This window comes from Aethalodelphis obliquidens, unplaced genomic scaffold, assembly GCF_003676395.1.
Source record: "Aethalodelphis obliquidens isolate GAN/ISIS:26980383/991018 unplaced genomic scaffold, ASM367639v1 scaffold50, whole genome shotgun sequence".
NCBI classification, from domain to species: domain Eukaryota; kingdom Metazoa; phylum Chordata; class Mammalia; order Artiodactyla; family Delphinidae; genus Aethalodelphis; species Aethalodelphis obliquidens.
The window spans coordinates 826,286-843,164 of record NW_020837994.1 but is presented as its reverse complement, the minus strand read 5'-3'; the positions used below and the strand labels follow the sequence as shown (position 1 = coordinate 843,164).

At 38.5% G+C, this 16,879-nt stretch overlaps 1 protein-coding gene and 1 long non-coding RNA gene across 9 annotated transcripts in view; one reads left to right on the top strand and one right to left on the bottom strand.

Moving 5' to 3' along the window:
• Positions 1-16,879, top strand: part of FAM168A (family with sequence similarity 168 member A) — a 231,250-nt gene that overhangs the window by 161,097 nt on the left and 53,274 nt on the right. For all 8 annotated transcript variants that reach the window (XR_003428055.1, XR_003428054.1, XR_003428056.1 and 5 more), the window contains one exon: positions 16,430-16,510. Coding sequence is in view for 4 of the 8 variants with exons in the window: in XM_027083334.1 (XP_026939135.1) it covers positions 16,430-16,510 (81 nt within the window). In the remaining 4 variants the exon portion in view is untranslated. The remainder of the gene's footprint in view (positions 1-16,429; positions 16,511-16,879) is intronic.
• LOC113607734 (uncharacterized) overlaps positions 543-16,879 on the bottom strand; it is a 26,964-nt gene continuing 10,627 nt past the window's right edge. The window contains exon 4 of the long non-coding RNA XR_003428058.1: positions 543-1,237. This is a non-coding gene — a long non-coding RNA (uncharacterized LOC113607734). The remainder of the gene's footprint in view (positions 1,238-16,879) is intronic.

Sequence of the window (16,879 nt, the reverse complement as noted above, 5' to 3'; positions counted from 1 at the left end):
GAGAAAACAAAAGGGATCTTCTCCCCTTGCCTACTTGGTTTATAGCAAATTTTCTTTTTTAGAACAATGATAGTTGAAGTCTAACAATTCCTTCGAGCTTCTTAGAAAGGAAGAGGTATCCTCAAACCTCCTACATTACCTATGTAGTCAGCTTTGGACTGGCTTACTTTGGGTCTCAGCTTCTTTGCTAACAAAGCCAGATTTGACTTCTAAAAACAAAATTAACTTTCAGTTATAAGATAAATAAGTACTAGGAATGTAATGTACAACATGATAAATATAATTAACACTGCCGTATTTTATATATGAAATTTACTAAGAGCAAATCCTGCGTCCTCATCACAAATAAAAAATATATTTTTCTATTTAATTTTATATCTACATGAGATTATGGATGTTCACTAAACTTATCGTGATAACCATTTCATGATGTATGTAAGTCAAATCATTATGCTGTACACCTTAAACTTATTATAAGTTATTATTATAAGTCAATTATAATAAGTCAGTTATATAAGTCAATAACTTATTATTATAAGTCAATTATATCTCAATAAAACTGGAAGAAAAAAATTGGACTCGCCTTTACCAAATTTTCTCTGAAGCTTTAGAAAACAAGGGTCCGCAGAACCCCATGTAATAATATATAAGAAGTAAAATACTTTACAACTTTACCATTTGTAATTTCATTGAATCCTTATAACAGTTGTATGAGGTAGAAATTTTTATTAAAAAATTGATTTTACAGATGAAGAAAGACTAAGAAAAGTCAATAAGTGTGTACAAGTTTTTACTGCTTGTAAGTGGCAAAGCTAAGACTAGAGCTTAGGTTTACTGGAATCTAAATCCAATTCCAATGTACTTCCCACTCCACCAGGCTGTCAGGCAAGGCCTCTCTGGGTTTTAAAGGGAACACAAGCAGTGTGTCTGCCTCTGATACATTATATGTGGTGTCGGTACAAAAAGCAAATAGATTAAATCTTGTCTGGGCAAGAATCATGCACATTAAACTGATTTGCTCTTTGCTTGTGGCTGATTTACTTGCCTGGATCACAAAATTATTTCCCACTTTGGTAGGAAAGAAAGCAGTGTTTTCCCCCAAAGAAAGAAGTGTTGGCCTTGAGTTATTATTCCCCTGCTCCTTTTGGCTTCCTGTTCTCTGAAGAAGTTGTTCATTAATTTCATGTCTTTCTAGACTGTGAGCTCTTTAAGTATAAAAGTCAAGAACCTCCTGTGCCTGGAAGAGAGCAGGAGTTAGTTACTCATTAAATATTCATTGAATTAAGTTATTATCATTATGTTTATATTAATTACAAATTACTGTTGCTGTAGGTAATTATTTTATAGTAATAACTACCATTAATGTTAAGAAAGCTAGGGTGGCTATGCTATTATCAGACAGAACAGACTTTAAAACAACAACAAAAAATGTTACTAGAGTTAAAGAGGGACATTTTATAATAATAATAAAAGAGTCAATCATTCATGAAGGTATAACAATTACAAACATATATACACCTAACAATAGAATCCTAAAATATGTGAAACAAACTATACCTAACAGATATCTGTAGGACACGCCAACAACAGAATTTGGTTGTCTCCAGTACACATGAAACATTCTCCAGGATAGTCAGTATGCTGGGCCATAAAACAACTCTCAGTACATTTAGAGGATTGAACTCATACAGAGTATGTTCTCCAGTCACAATGGAATGAAATTATAAATTAGTAATAAAAAGAAATTTGAGAAATTTACAATTTAGTGAAAAATAACACACTCCTGAATAATCAATGGGTCAAAGAAGAAATCACAAGGGAAATTAGAAAATACTTGGAGATGAGTAAAACACACCATACCAAAATTTATGGGATGTAGCTAAAGTATACTTAGAAGGAAATTTATAGCTATAAATGCCAACATTAAAAATGAAGAAAAGGGGCTTCCCTGGTGGTGCAGTGGTTGAGAGTCCGCCTGCTGATGCAGGGGACGTGGGTTCGTGCCCCAGTCCGGGAGGATCCCACATGCCGTGGAGCGGCTGGGCCCGTGAGTCATGGCTGTTGAGCCTGCGCGTCCGGAGCCCGTGCTCCACAGTGGGAGAGGCCACAACAGTGAGAGGCCCACATACCGCAAAAAAAAAAAAAAAAAAAAAAAAGAAGAGTGATCTCAACTCAGTAACCTAACCTTCCACCTTAACACACTGGGGGGGATAAAAAAGTAAACTAAACCTAAAGCAAGTAAAGGGAAGGGAATAATAAAGATTAGAGTAGAAATCAATGAAATTAAAAAAACAGAAGAACAATCGAGAAAATCAATAAATCAAAAGTTGGTTCTTTGAAAAGAGCAACAAAATTAACAAACTTTTATCTAGACTGATTAAGAATAAAAGAGAGAAGACTTAAATTAGTAAAATCAGGAATGATACAGGGGGCATTATTACTGATTTTACAGAAATAAAAAGGATTATAAGGGCATATTATGAACAATTATATGCCAACAAATCAGATATCTAGGAGGAATGGAAGAACTACAGATGGTACCTGACTTATGATGATTCAACTTAGGATTTTTCAACTTTGCAATGGTGTGAAAGTAGAAAATCTGAATAGACCTATAACATAATTAGTAAAAAAACAAACAAACTTTCTACAAAGAAAAGCCCAGGACAAACATCTTCATTGGTGAGTTCTAACAAATATTTAAATAAGAATTAACACTCACCTTCCACAGGCTCTTCCAAAAAATAGAGGAGGGGGGAGTACTCTCGGCAAGTATTGTCCTGATACCAAAATCAGGCAAAGACATCATAAGAAAACTATAGACTAATATCCCACTTGAATATAAATGCAAAAGTCCTCAACAAAATAGTAGCAAAATGAGCAATAACGTATAGAAAGGATTATATTATACACTGTGACCAAGTGGGATTTATCCCAGGGGGGAAGATCCATTCAACATAGGAAAATCAATCAGTGCAACACACCATATTAAAACATTAAAGGACAGAACTCACATAATCATCTCAATAGATACAGAAAAAGCTTTTGACAAACTCGAATACCCTTTCATGATTTAAAGAAACAAAGAAATGAACAAAAACTCCAACAAACTAGGAATAGAAGGAACTTCCTCAACCTGATACAGGACATTTATGAAAAACCCATGGCTGTCATCATACTTAATAGAAAAAGACTGAATGCTTTTCCCATAACATTGTGAACAGGCAAGGATTTCAGGTCTCACCACTTCTATTGAACATTGTGCTGGAGGTTCTAACCAGGGCAGTTGGGCAAGAAAATGAAATAAAAGTCATCCAGATTGGAATGGAAGAAGTAAACTAGCTGTCTTTGCAGATGACACGATCTTGCATAGAGAAAATTCTGAGGAATCCATGCAGAAACTATTAGAACTAGTAAATGAGTTCAGCAAGGTTGCAGGATATAAGATCAATATATAAAAATCAATCATATTTCTGTACAGTTGTAATAAATAATCCAAAAATGAAATTATGGAAACAATTCTGTTTACAATAGCATCAAAACAAAAAAATAGGAATCAATTTAACAAAAGAAACATAAAACATAAACTCTGAAAACTACCAAACATTCTTGAAAGAAATTAACGATCTAAATAATTAGAAAAATATCCCATGTTCATGGATTGAAAGATTTAATATTTTTAAGATGGTAATACTCCCCAAATTGATCTACAGATTCAACACAGTCCCTATCAGAATCCCAGCTGACTTGTTTGCATATTTTGACAAGCTGTTCCTAAACTTCACATGGAAATTCAAAGGACCCATATTAGCCAAAACAATCTTGAACAGGAACAGATTCAGAGGACCCACACTTCCCAATTTCCCAGAACTTACTAGAAAGCTACAGGTAATCAAGACTGTGTTTTTGGCATAGGGGTAGACATATGGATCACTGGAATAGTATTGAGTGTCCAGAAATAAACCCTCGTATTTACAGTCAGTGATTTTCAACAAGGGTACCAAAAACAATTCAGTGGGGGAAAGAACAGTCTTTTCAACATATGGTGCTGGGACAACTAGATATCTACATGTGAAAGAATGAAATAGGACCCCTCTTTCACATCATATACAAAAATTAACTCAGAATAGTTCAAAGACCTAAATATAAGAGCTAGAACTATAAAACTCTTATAAGAAAACTTGGAGGTAAATCTTTGTGACCTTAGATTTGGCAAGGGTTTCTTACATATGATACCAGTAGCACAAGAAGCCAAAGAAAAAATAGGTAAATTGGACTTAATCAAAATTTAAAACTTTTGTACTTCAAAGGACACCATCAATAAAACAAAAAGACAACCCACATATTTGGGATAAAATATTTGCAAATCATCTGACAGATAAGGGACTTGTACCAATGTTTATATGTCAAGAACTCTTACAAGTCGATAATAAAGACAACCCAATTAAGAAATATGCAAAGAATCTGAATAGATAATTCTCCAAAGAAGATATAAAGATGGCTAATAAACACATGAGAAGGTGTTCAACATAATTAGTCATCAGGGAAATGCAAATCAAAACCACAGTAAGGTTCTATTTAACACCCTTAGAATGGCTATAATTAAAAAGGCAGATAATAACAAGTGTTGGCAAGGATATGGAGAAATTAAAACTCTTATATACTGATGCTAGGAGTGTAAAAATGGTATAGCCACTTTGGAAAAGAGTCTGGCTATTCCTCAAATGGTTTCCTGTCTCTATGACCTTGCTTATACTGTTTTTATTTGGGAATGCCAGTTCTTTTATCTTTGCCTGTCAGAATCCTGCCTATTCCACAAGGCCCAGCTCCAATTCCAGTTCCCCAAGCTTATATACTTAGAAACAGATTCTGCTAGGTTGTATGTCTTTATTTGGTATTACAAAATTGCCTTTCAGAATGCTTTTATTAATTCCCATTGTTTCAGATCCTTCCTAACGCTTGATATTGTCAGACTTCAAAATATTTGTCAGTCTGATAGGTGTGAAATGATATTGTATTCCATCTACTTGCATTTTGCTGATTACTAGTGTCGTTGAACATCTTTTTCTTTTCTCCTCCATCTCCCGACTCATTTGAGTGATTTCTTCCATGAATTGCATGATTAGTTTCTCTTGCCTTATTTTCATTTTCTTACTGATTAATATGAGTTCTTTATTCTGGATACTAGTTCTTTTTAAATGTATGATAAATATCTTTTCTTACTCTGTGCTTGCTATTTTTTTTTTTTTTTTTTTCGGTATGTGGGCCTCTCACTGTTGTGGCCTCTCCCATTGCGGAGCACAGGCTCCGGACGCGCAGGCTCAGCAGCCATGGCTCACGGGCCCAGCCACTCCACGGCATGTGGGATCTTCCCAGAACGGGGCACGAACTCGTGTCCCCTGCATCGGTAGGCCGACTCTCAACCACTGCGCCACCAGGGAAGCCCTCTGTGCTTGCTTTTTAACTCTGTTTATAGCATCTTGTCATACAGATTTAAATTTTGATAAGTTAAATTTATCAACCTTTTGGTCTCATCTAAGAAATATTGATACTTTCTAATCCCAAGGTCAAACTGATATTCTCCTTTTTTTTTTTTTCTAATAGTTTTAAAGTTTTTGTTTCTTTGTTTAATTTAGGTCTTTGGTCTTTCTGGAATTGGAGAAGTGAGAGGTGGGGATCTAATTATTTTTTCTTCACATGAAAAACCAAGTATCCCAATATATTTTATTGAATCTGAGCAAGATTCTTTCCTTTACCAAATCTTGTTAAACAGAATAATGAAATGAAAGAGTGAATTGATCTGGGAGGGAAAGGGATTCATGGACCAAATCATCAGTTTGCAAGATTTCATCTTGCTTTTTTATCTCTTTTAAAAGATAAATGCAGGGAGGGCAGGAATCATTCACGAACAGTCTGTAAAGTGCTGAGCACCTCCCATCTGTCTTATAGATGGTGGCGGGGCGGGGGGAGCAGCAGCATACTCCTGGAGTGGTGGTTGAGACAGAATAGGCCATCTGCTTTCCATTAAAATTTCTCCCATACTGCCAGATAGGGAACTTTGGTGATATTTTTAGATTTGTAAAAGAATGTTTCCCCCTGAGGAATAGGAACACACTTACCTATGTGCTTACTTAGTAGCAATTTTATTACTAGTTTGAACCTAGCCTATTTTCTTATCTTCTTTTGTTGTGATATTGTTTTTACACTGAAGACATATCAAGGTAGGCCTGCTCTGGTTTTAGCAGCCTTTCTCTTCTAGGGCCCAGCCAAGGTGAATGACCCGCAGGTTGGTGGCCTTTCACCTGATGGATGAGTTCTCCCTGAAGATGCAACAACGTAACTCAGAGCACAGTTGATTACAGGATAGTGCCCCCTTTCTTGTTACCTCACGGGGGAGTTGCCTTGCCCCAACTAAGAACAATGCCTCACTTACACCCTTATATTTCCCTGGGGCTCACTAGTGGGAGGCCGGGTGGGTGGGCCTTGAATCCAGTGTACAGGCTTCCTCAGATTCAGGTTTGATGGGCTGCTCCAGAGCCAGCACTGCAGAACTGCTGCCTGCCTCCCTGACCTACATTCCCACCAGTATAGCACTCTTAGCAGCCAGGCCTCCCAACTAGTAAGAGGAATTCAGATTTAGACTTTTTATCTGGAGCGAACACATTCAAGGGTCCATTTAATTTATTTTCTTTCCTTCTGCCTATTTAAAGAAAAGGGGGAAAAAAGCCCACAAACCCTGCAGTTAGAATGTTTCCTATCTTTACTTTTAGCCTTTCAGCTCAGTGCAATAAAAATGATTTTGCTGTCAGGATGAAGTTTCGTGAGCTGTCTCCTAAACATCTTTGTAATTCCACTCTCTTTAGCCCATTGTTAATGTTTTAGCTTTGCCTTTGGGCTGTTGCACCAACTTCCCATCTGGTCCCTCCTTCTCTGATCTCACCCACTCTGAACCCCTGTCTACATTGCTACTGTAGTTGTTTTTATAAAACACAAATTTGAAACTCCCCAATTTAAAATCCTTCAATGGATTCTTAAATTCCATGTCTTAGCCTGACATTCAGATCTCTTCACAATCTGTCCCCAGTGTTGTTGTTTTTTTTTTGCGGTACGTGGGCCTCTCACTGTTGTGGCCTCTCCCGTTGCGGAGCACAGGCTTCGGACGCGCAGGTTCAGCGGCCATGGCTCACGGGCCCAGCTGCTCCGCGGCATGTGGGATCTTCCCAGACCGGGGCACGAACCTGTGTCCCCTGCATCGGCAGACGGACTCTCAACCACTGCGCCACCAGGGAAGCCCCCCCAGCGTATTTTTTAAACCTTCATTTCCTGCCACTCTTCCCCACTCACTGTAACCTCCAACCACACTGAACTATTTGCCATTTGCCTGATATGGGATACATTTTCATGCCTTCGTGCATGAAACGAATATATATTTCTTTGTCCGTACCCTCACACACCTCTGACAAACTCCTCTTATTCATTGTTCAAGGCCAGCTAAAATCTTTCTTCATCTGAAAAGCTATTCCCAACTGTCCCAGACCTGTTCTTCATTCCTTCCTCAGCATTTCTAGAATACCCCAACATTTTCTGATTATATATCATATATATTGCCTATAGATTAATATAAATAATCTATGTTACTTCCCTGTTAGACTGTAAGCTCTATGTAGAGAACCTAGCACCATGCTTGGCACGGTAAGCATCTGCTAGGTGCTAACTATGCTGATGGATAATGATGAAGAAATCTGGATTAAGTCACTTTAGGCCTTCATTGACCACTTATTACCAGTCTTGTTGTGTCAATTCAGTTCTTTTTTTTTTTTTTTTAAATCAAGGGAAAAAAAGAAGAGTGAGCGAGGCAGGAAGAAAATGGAATTATTTTAAGGGAAGATGATTTGTAAATTGAAGTCTGACCAAAGGTGGACAATCAGGATGGGGAAGAGTTGAAGGAATTGAGTCTGGATTTGAGCAAGAGAAAATTCAGGAAGAATAACAGATATCTTCATATCTGTGGACAGTTGTGCTGGAGCAGAGGAAACAGACATGTTCTGTGAAGGTGGAACTAGGACCAGTAGTTTAGAAGCTGTTCAGGGTTAGATTCCTTACAAGGTTGATTTTTAGCGCAGAGTAAAGAATTTCTTAACCTCCAGAGCTCTCCAACAGGAGCTTTGACTGCCTCAAGAGACTCTGAACACACCATCATTAGAAGGTGTGCTGGCAGAGGCCATGTGGCCAGCCATGTGGGCCACTATAGAAGATATTACAGTGCTGAGTGTCAAATTAGACTCAATCATCTCTAATACCTCTTTTAACTGTGTAATTCAGTGCCTGTGTGATGCTTTTCAGTAACGTGAGCATGACCTATATTAGGATACTGAGTGGGAACAGAATAGCTTTTTTTTTTTTTTAAATAACTGCACCATCTTTGACCAAATCGATTCTCCTGAGTAATTTCCTGTTTTCTCAGGTTTTGAATCTGAAGTAAAAGAATGTTGGCAAAGAAAACGGCAGCCAAATCCAGAGGTTTATGCAAAGTAGACTCATGTTTTGAGGGAGGTTGTTAGAATGGACTTTGTCTCATTCAACAGGCCCAGTTCTGTCTCCACTCTCTTTTTAGTAGTTGTGTAAGATAAGTCTAAGCTTCAATATCCTCATCTATAAAATGGGACTAATAATGTATTTCATAGAGTTAGGGTAAAAATTAAGTCAGATAAAGAAGTGCCTGGCACAGTGCTCAGAACGTGTTACAGATTCAAAACTGTATCCTTCCTCTTGCCCTCTTCTTTTTTATTTTGAGAGAATTAAAGATTTTTGTTTTGCTTGTATGGTTTTTTTGGTCGCCTCTAGGGTTGGGGGACAGTTTTCTTCATTTTAATTGTGAGCTTCAGAGCTAAAGCTCTGTCTTCATTGCATAAGTGTTCCCCCTGCTCACAAAGGAGTAATCCTCTTTGTCTTCCTGACCCAAGGAGTTAGTCTTCCACTATCTTTTTGATACTCTGCTATTTTTACTTCCTAAAGATCAAGTAGTTTCAGAAATAGTTTCTGATTTCTCTTGAAAGTAATTTCTAATTTCCATATTAATCAAGAAAATAGCTTTACATTTCTTCAGTCCTAATCCTAGTAACAAGTAAAAGGGATTAGATTGTATTAACATCTGTAAAGCAGTTAAAATGTACGCATCAGAATCCTAGGAAACCTGATCACTACTGTAGCCTTTGAGGTACAGAGGAGAAAAGCTCACTTGTGTCCATTTATTCTCTTCACTCTTGACCTCCAAAGAATATAAATACAGGAGGGGCACACTTGTTCCCAAGGAGCAAGTCATAGTTATTTGGTAAGTGTGGAAAAGGCCAGTTTCTACCACTGATTTACTGAATAATCAAAGCCAAAATACCACTTTACCTCTTTGAGCCTTGATTTCCTTATCTACAAAATGGGGAAAGTAACATTAGTGTTGTTTTGAGGCTTGAATGACTTAGCATGTATGAAAATATCTTTTGTCTGAGTGGTGGGTGAAATATCCATGGTATATTATTTGAATTCCATGTCTTTACCCCCAATGCACTTTAACAGATTCAGGCAGTCTTGGGGAACTGGGACTGGGAGTGCGCTCCACTCGCTTTGGTGGGGCAGAACCTATCCAGAGTCTTGGGAGTGTGCTGAGAGGAGACTTCAGCAGGTAATAGCCAGTCTAGCAAGTGTTACTATGACCTGAAACTTACATTCTAGTAGTGGGAGATAGGCAGTCTCCCATAAATACGTAAACATATAGTATATCAGGTTGTTAACTGCTGTGAAGGAAAACAAAGCATGATAAGGAGCACAGAGAGTAATGAAAGTTGAAGGTAGTATTTTAGAATGTAAGGTGACCTTTGAACAGAGTTCCAGAAGGGAAGAAAGGGTCAGGGTAAAGGCTCTGAGATGGGAAAGTGCTTGACACATTTGAAGAACAGCAAGGAGGCCATTGTGGCTGGAGTAGATTAGCATGTGGGCAAGGAGAGGAGGTTAGAGAGGTAGCTGATGGGTCATTGAAAGGATTTCACCATAATTGTCTTGGGAAGCTACTGTGGGGCTTAAAGAGAGGAGTGTCATGATCTGATTTAATGTTTTAATGGATCTGTTCTGGCTGCTGTGGTAAAGAGACTGCGTAGGATCAAAGGTAGAAGCAGGGAGACCCCGTAAGAAGCTATTGCAATAATCTAGGTGAGAAATAACAATGACTTGGACTAGGATAGAAAGTATGTAGGCAATGAGATGTGGTCAGATTTTAAATATATTCTAAAGGTGGAACTGAAAGGATTTGCTGATGGATTAGATGTGGATAGGAGAAGAAGAGTAGAGTCTTCTTCTTAGAAGAATGAGTCATCCTTAGAAGGATGAGTCATCCTTAGAAGGATGACTCTAAGATTTTTGGCCTGAGGAGCTAGAAGAATGAGTTGTCATTTACTGGTGTGGAGAAGAAGCTTAGAGAACAGATTTGGAAGGGAATGGGAAGATAAAAGTAAATATTTAGTTTTTGAATGTCATAAGTTTAAAATAATAATAGCTAACTTTTTGAAGTCTTAACTGTTTGCCTGGCTCCTAGTACTTTGAGGTCTTACTAATTTAATACTTATAGCAACCTATTAAGTAAATAATATTATTATTCCCACTTTACAAATGAGAAAACTAAAGCACAGAGAGGTTAAGTAAGTGGCCCAAGGTCACACAAATAATTAGTGGTGTTGCTGGAATTCAAACCTAAGCTTAGATCTAGCTCCAGAGACCATACTCTTAGCCACTCTACCCATATAGCCTTGATGTCTAGCAAACATCCAAGTGGAGATGTTAAGTAGGTAGTTAGATACTGTGAGTCTGGAGTTCAGGACAGCAGTCCAGTCTAGCAATATGAAACTTGGGCATAGGTAGTGGACAGATGAAACTGAAAAGGTAAGTTAGGGTCAGTGACTGTAAAGGGAGATATGGTCACAAGAAGACAAAATGATGAGATCAAGACCTAAAAGGCAACCTACCCTTTTAGGTGTGGTTAACCCATCAGTCCTGCTTCATAGAGCCAAGGAAGGGTACAAGGCAAGCCACTTATGGATGTCCCCAAAATGCTACCCTTCATCCTTCTGCCTGGAATGTTCTTCCTCCCCTTTTTTTGTCCACATCAAGGGACACCTAGTGCCCAGTATAATCCCTGGCAGACAATAGGTACTAAATAAATGTTGGTAGATAAAGGCCCCTTTTCTGCTCACTTTACATCCTTGTCATGGCACTTTCGGGCTGCATTCTAACTGTCCACTCATCTGTTTTTCTCTCTCATTACTTGGTGACACTCTCAAAGCCAGGGACCCTCTTGGATTTGTTTCTTTTGTTTTTAAACCTTTCATAGCTCCAGAATACAATGCCCTGGGTAATCTCTTTATTGAGTACCTATTCTCTACAGTTATCTGTGCTAGGCACTAGAGATGCCAGCATCATCAACAGAGGCAGCAGGATGAGTAATATCAGTTGGGGACAAGGAAACAAACAAAACAAACCCAGAAAAGTTGTAGGAAGGAAGCCCAGCTTTCATATGATGCCCTTTTTGGACAGGGGAAGTTGATGGTTGGGAAGGGATACTCTCTACTGGCCACACAGACTATTTATTCATCACCACCCTGTGTTTGAGAAGCTTGGATGCTTGCTGTCCAGGCTGAGGGGAAGAGGAGGTGGTGGTATGCTCAGGGAGTAGAAAATAGGAACTGATCAAGAGCTGTTGTGTACAGGCAAATGAGCCATAGCTATGCCTTCAAGAAGCTTACAGATTGGGGAAAGGGGGGAGGACAGGAAATGTAAACAAACCGTCGAAGTACACTGTGATAAGTTCTGTCATTGGGGACGCATGTGTCTTCAAATTTGTTCTGTTCTACAGGGTAGAAGGTACAGGTAGAGTTTGGTGAAGTATGAGAAGTCCCTTTCAGACAATCAGAGCAGTTTCACAGTGGAGGGGGCTGCCGAGTCTCAGGAAAGGACAGAGTTTATTATGGTCAGTAGAGGCGTAAGAGCAGGGATGAATGATGCGTGAGTGTGTTGCAGAGTAGCCCTAGCCTCAAATGGCCTTGAAGGTGCTTCTAACCTCTGTAATCCCTTCCTTTTTCTCAGCCTAAGGATGTCACCTAGAAAATTAAGAGGGCTTTTTCTAATGCTGCCATTCTTTGATACCTGCCAAATTCAAGTGAATGAAAAATAATTCTACTTAGAAACACTGAAGGAAGATCCTGTAATTGCCCCTAAAGTAAAAGACATCTGAAATGACATAATAGGGGTATGATTACCCTTGGCTGTACAATCTCTCACATGAAGCTGAATACAGATTTCAGCCATGAGACCAGGTCACTTCGCTTCCCAAATTAAACCCTTGACTTTCTCCTTGAGAAGTGGCAGACCTCCATATTGCTAATTAAGTGACAAGTTGGCTGCCTTGGTTCTGAAATCAGAAAATGATTGGGAGTAAAGAGAGATGAATTTTCTTTGGAATTGGAAAGGATTTAGGGAAAGGTATATTAACAAAGATACATTATTAAAGCTCAATATTTATAAATCCCAAAGAAGCTTTTAGGGATTTGGGGATTTAATCTTTGACTTTTAAAATCAGCTTTCCATTGTCGGTCAAAATACCAATGAGCATTTAAAAACTGCAGGGAGCAATGAGACAGGCACTTACACACCGCTAGTGTGAGTACAAATTGATAGTCTTTCTAGAAAGCAGTGTGGCAAAGTATGTGAAGATTCTTAGCATGTCACTTCTCATCATTTCTGCTGCTACTTCCCTGATCTGAGCCCCATCATCTATTGCAAGGAGTTTGCAGTAGCCTCCTAACTGGTCTCTCTGCTTCTCTACTCTCCCCCCATTATAGTCTGTTTTCCACACAGCAATCAGAGTGACTCTTTTCAAACATAAGTCAGACCATGTTATTATTCTGCTCAAGACCCCATCATGGCTTCTCATTTCACTCAGAGTAAAAGTTGAAGTCCTTACAGTAGCCTGAAGGCCCTACACGAACTGACCAGCCTTCTATCTCTCTGACTCCTCTACAACTACTTTCCCCCTCGCTTGTTCCACTTCAGCTACACTGGCCTCTTTGCTATTCCTCAGACATATCCCATATCATATACTCCCAACTTAGGGCCTTTGAACTGACTCTTTCCTTCCTGTGAAATGCTCTTCCTTCAGCCATCTTGCTTGGTTAACTCTATTTCCTTCAAGTCTGTGTGGAAACCTTACTTTCTCAGTGTGTCTTATACTGGTTACCCTATTTAATAGTGCAGTCCCAACACCGTGGCACATCTGATGCCCTTTACCCTGCCCTTTTTCTCTTTTCCATAGCACTTAAGACTGTTTTTTTAATATTTACTATTTATCCACTGCCTTCTCCAACCCTCTTAAAATATAAGCTCCACAAGGGCAGGGATCACAGTGTCTGGCACAGAGTAGATACTGAAATATTTGTTGAATGAATGGGCTTTAAAAATAGCACTATCTTTTGACCTAGAAAGCTCACTTCTAGAGCTCATTCCTGAAAAAATAATCAGAAATGCAGCCAAAGATTTATTTGGGTTGTTCTCATACCTTTATTTATAATAATGAAAATTTGAAAACAACCTAAACCTATAAAAACAGAGTTATGGTTAAATAATTTGCTATATCTACATAATGGAATATTATCAAGATATTAAAAAGTGTTTTGAAGAGAATTACGTGGGAAAATGCTTATAATGTTAAAGTGAAAAAATAGAATTTAAAACAATATTTACCCTTATCTCACACCATATACAAAAATGAATTAATGATGGGAATTCCCTGGCAGTCCAGTGGCTAGGACTCCATGCTTTCACTGCCGAGGGCCCGGGTTCAGTCCCTGGTCAGGGAACTAAGATCCCCACAAGCCATGCAGCACAGCCAAAAAAAAAGGATCAATGATATAAATATAAGGGTCAAAGCCTTAAAACTCTTAGAAGAAAATATAGGGTAAATCTTCATGACCTTGGATTTAGCAAGTGTATTCTTAGATATGACACCAAAAACATGAGCAACAAAGGAAAAATAGATAAATTGGATTTCATCAAAATTAAATCTGATAAAGTTTTTTTGTTTTCTTAGTTTTTAATGGAGTATAGTTGATTTACAATGTTATTAGTTTCTGCTGAACAGCAAAGTGAATCAGTTATACATATGCATATATCCACTCATTTTTAGATTCTTCTTCCATATAGTTCATTACAGAGAACTGACCTATGCTATACAGTAGGTCCTTATTAGTTATCTATTTTATATATAGTAGTGTTGTATATGTCAATCCCAATCTCCCAATTTATCCCCCTCACCCCACTTTCCCCCCCAGTAACCATAAGTTTGTTTTCTACATCTGTGACTCTATTTCTGTTTTGTAAATAAGTTCATTTGTACCATTTTTTTTTTAGATTCCACATATAAGCGATATCATATATTTGTCTTTCTCTGTCTGGCTTACTTCACTCAGTATGACAAATCTGATAAAGGTTTAATATCCAGAATACATTAAAAAGTCCTACAACTCAACAACAAAACAACCCGACTTTTTAAATTGGCACATGTTTTGAATAGACATTTCTCCAAACAAATGTACAAATGACCAGTAAGCACATGAAAAGATGTTCAGCATCATTAATCATTAGGGAAATGCACATCAAAACCACAAAGAGATACCAATTCATACCTGCTAGGATGGCTATAATTTAAAAAAAATAGAAAATAACAAGTGTTGGTGAGGATGTGTAAAAATTGGAACCCTCGTGCATTGCTGGTGGGAGTGTAAAATGGTATAGCCACTGTGAAAAACAGTTTGGTGGTTCCTCAAAAAGCTAAAGATAAAATTACCATATAACCCAGCAATTCTGCTCCTCAGTATATACCCCCAAAAATTGAAAACAGGGACTCAAACTGATACTTGTATATCAGTGTTCACAGCAGCATTATTCACAATATCCAAAAGGTGGAAACAACCCAAGTGTCCATCAACAGGTGAATGGATAAACAAAATGTGGTATATATATACAGTGGAATATTACTCAGCCATAAAAAGGAATGAAGTTCTGATACATGCTAAAACATGAATGAACTCTGAAAAAATTATGCTAAGAAGCCAGGCACAAAAGGATAAATAGTGTTTGATTCCATGTGTTAGAATACATAAAGTATCTAGAATAGGCAAATTCATAGAGACAGAAAGATTAGAAGTTAATCATGAAGAACCTAGGGGCAGGACAGGAATAAAGATGCAGACCTACTAGAGAATGGACTTGAGGATACGGGGAGGGGGAAGGGTAAGCTGGGACAAAATGAGAGTGGCATGGACATATATACACTACCAAATGCAAAACAGATAGCTAGTGGGAAGCAGCCGCATAGCACAGGGAGATCAGCTCGGTGCTTTGTGACCACCTAGAGGGGTGGGATAGGGAGGGTGGGAGGGAGGGAGACGCAAAAGGGAAGAGATATGGGAATATATGTATATGTATAACTGATTCACTTTGTTATAAAGCAGAAACTAACATACCATTGTAAAGCAATTATACTCCAATAAACATATTAAAAAAAAAGAAGTTAAGATGGGTTATGGGAAGAGGGAATGGAGTGTTATTGCTTAACGGGTACAGAGTTCTGTTTGGGGTGGTTAAAAACTTTTAGAAATACATAGTGGGGATGGTTGCACAACATTGTGAATGTAATTAGTGCCACTGAATTGTACACTTAAATGGTTAAAATCACAAATTTTATATATATTTTGTCACAATTAAAAAACGTTTTTTTAATCCTTATATATAATATGCAGTGGTGGACTGGATCAGGCTTGTGTGGGCTCTCTAGACCCAATTGTGAGCTTCTCAGCTACTTATACTTATTCAGTGATGTTGGTAGCTTGAAATTGGCCATGGTTGGGAGTGCTTACACCATGGAACTTAGCAAATGCTACAAATAGGGCTCCGCCCCAATCCCCTTGAGCCAGTTGTTAAATATTTACTAGCTCACCACTGAATATATGTGTATAAAAATGCATGGAAAACTGTCTGGAGACATAGATGCCAAACTGCTATTATCTCTGGGGAGGAGAGTAGTATTATGGCAGGAATGTGAAAGTAAACTTACACTTTCTACCATATATACTTCCATAGTGTTTCAGGGTTTTTTACAGTGAGCATATAGACATATATCTCTTGTACTGCTTTGAAAAAACAGACAGAAAAATGTGTATATGTTGGGACTGTGGTATTGGTGATTTTTCTTGAGAGGCTAAAAGCAGTCACATATACTACCTGAAATGGCCCATGAAGAGGCTGAAGGCCAAGCTTGGGACTTGGATTCCATTTCCTCAGAAATCTGCTTTCTTCTTGCCCAACTAAATGACACTTTTTTGTCTCTTCATAGGTTACCCTACAGCCTATCCAGCTGCAGCCCCTGCCTACAATCCCAGCCTGTACCCCACCAATAGCCCCAGTTATGCTCCAGGTAAGGAAAAAGTGAAGCCAACAGTGGTGAGTGGGGTGGGAGGTGAGGCTCTATTTGGGAAAAAAAAGCCCGAAACACTTGCTGGCCTTTCCATGTCCTTAATTGCTCTGGGCTCAGCCTGTCCACGCTTGATTGTTCAGGGAGTCCCCTCTGGGAACTGGGGCAGTTCAGCCTCCGGGAATAGAATTTCTTCCATTCTCCTTGGGACTTAAAGTTGGCCCATCTCTCTTCTGCTGGAATATCTGAGATGTGTATCCTCCTCACAGAACCTTTTCTGCTCTCCCAGTATCCACACCCAGTTTTTGCTCGGTTTCCCCTGAGGCTGCCGTTGACACACACACACACACACACACACACACACACACACAC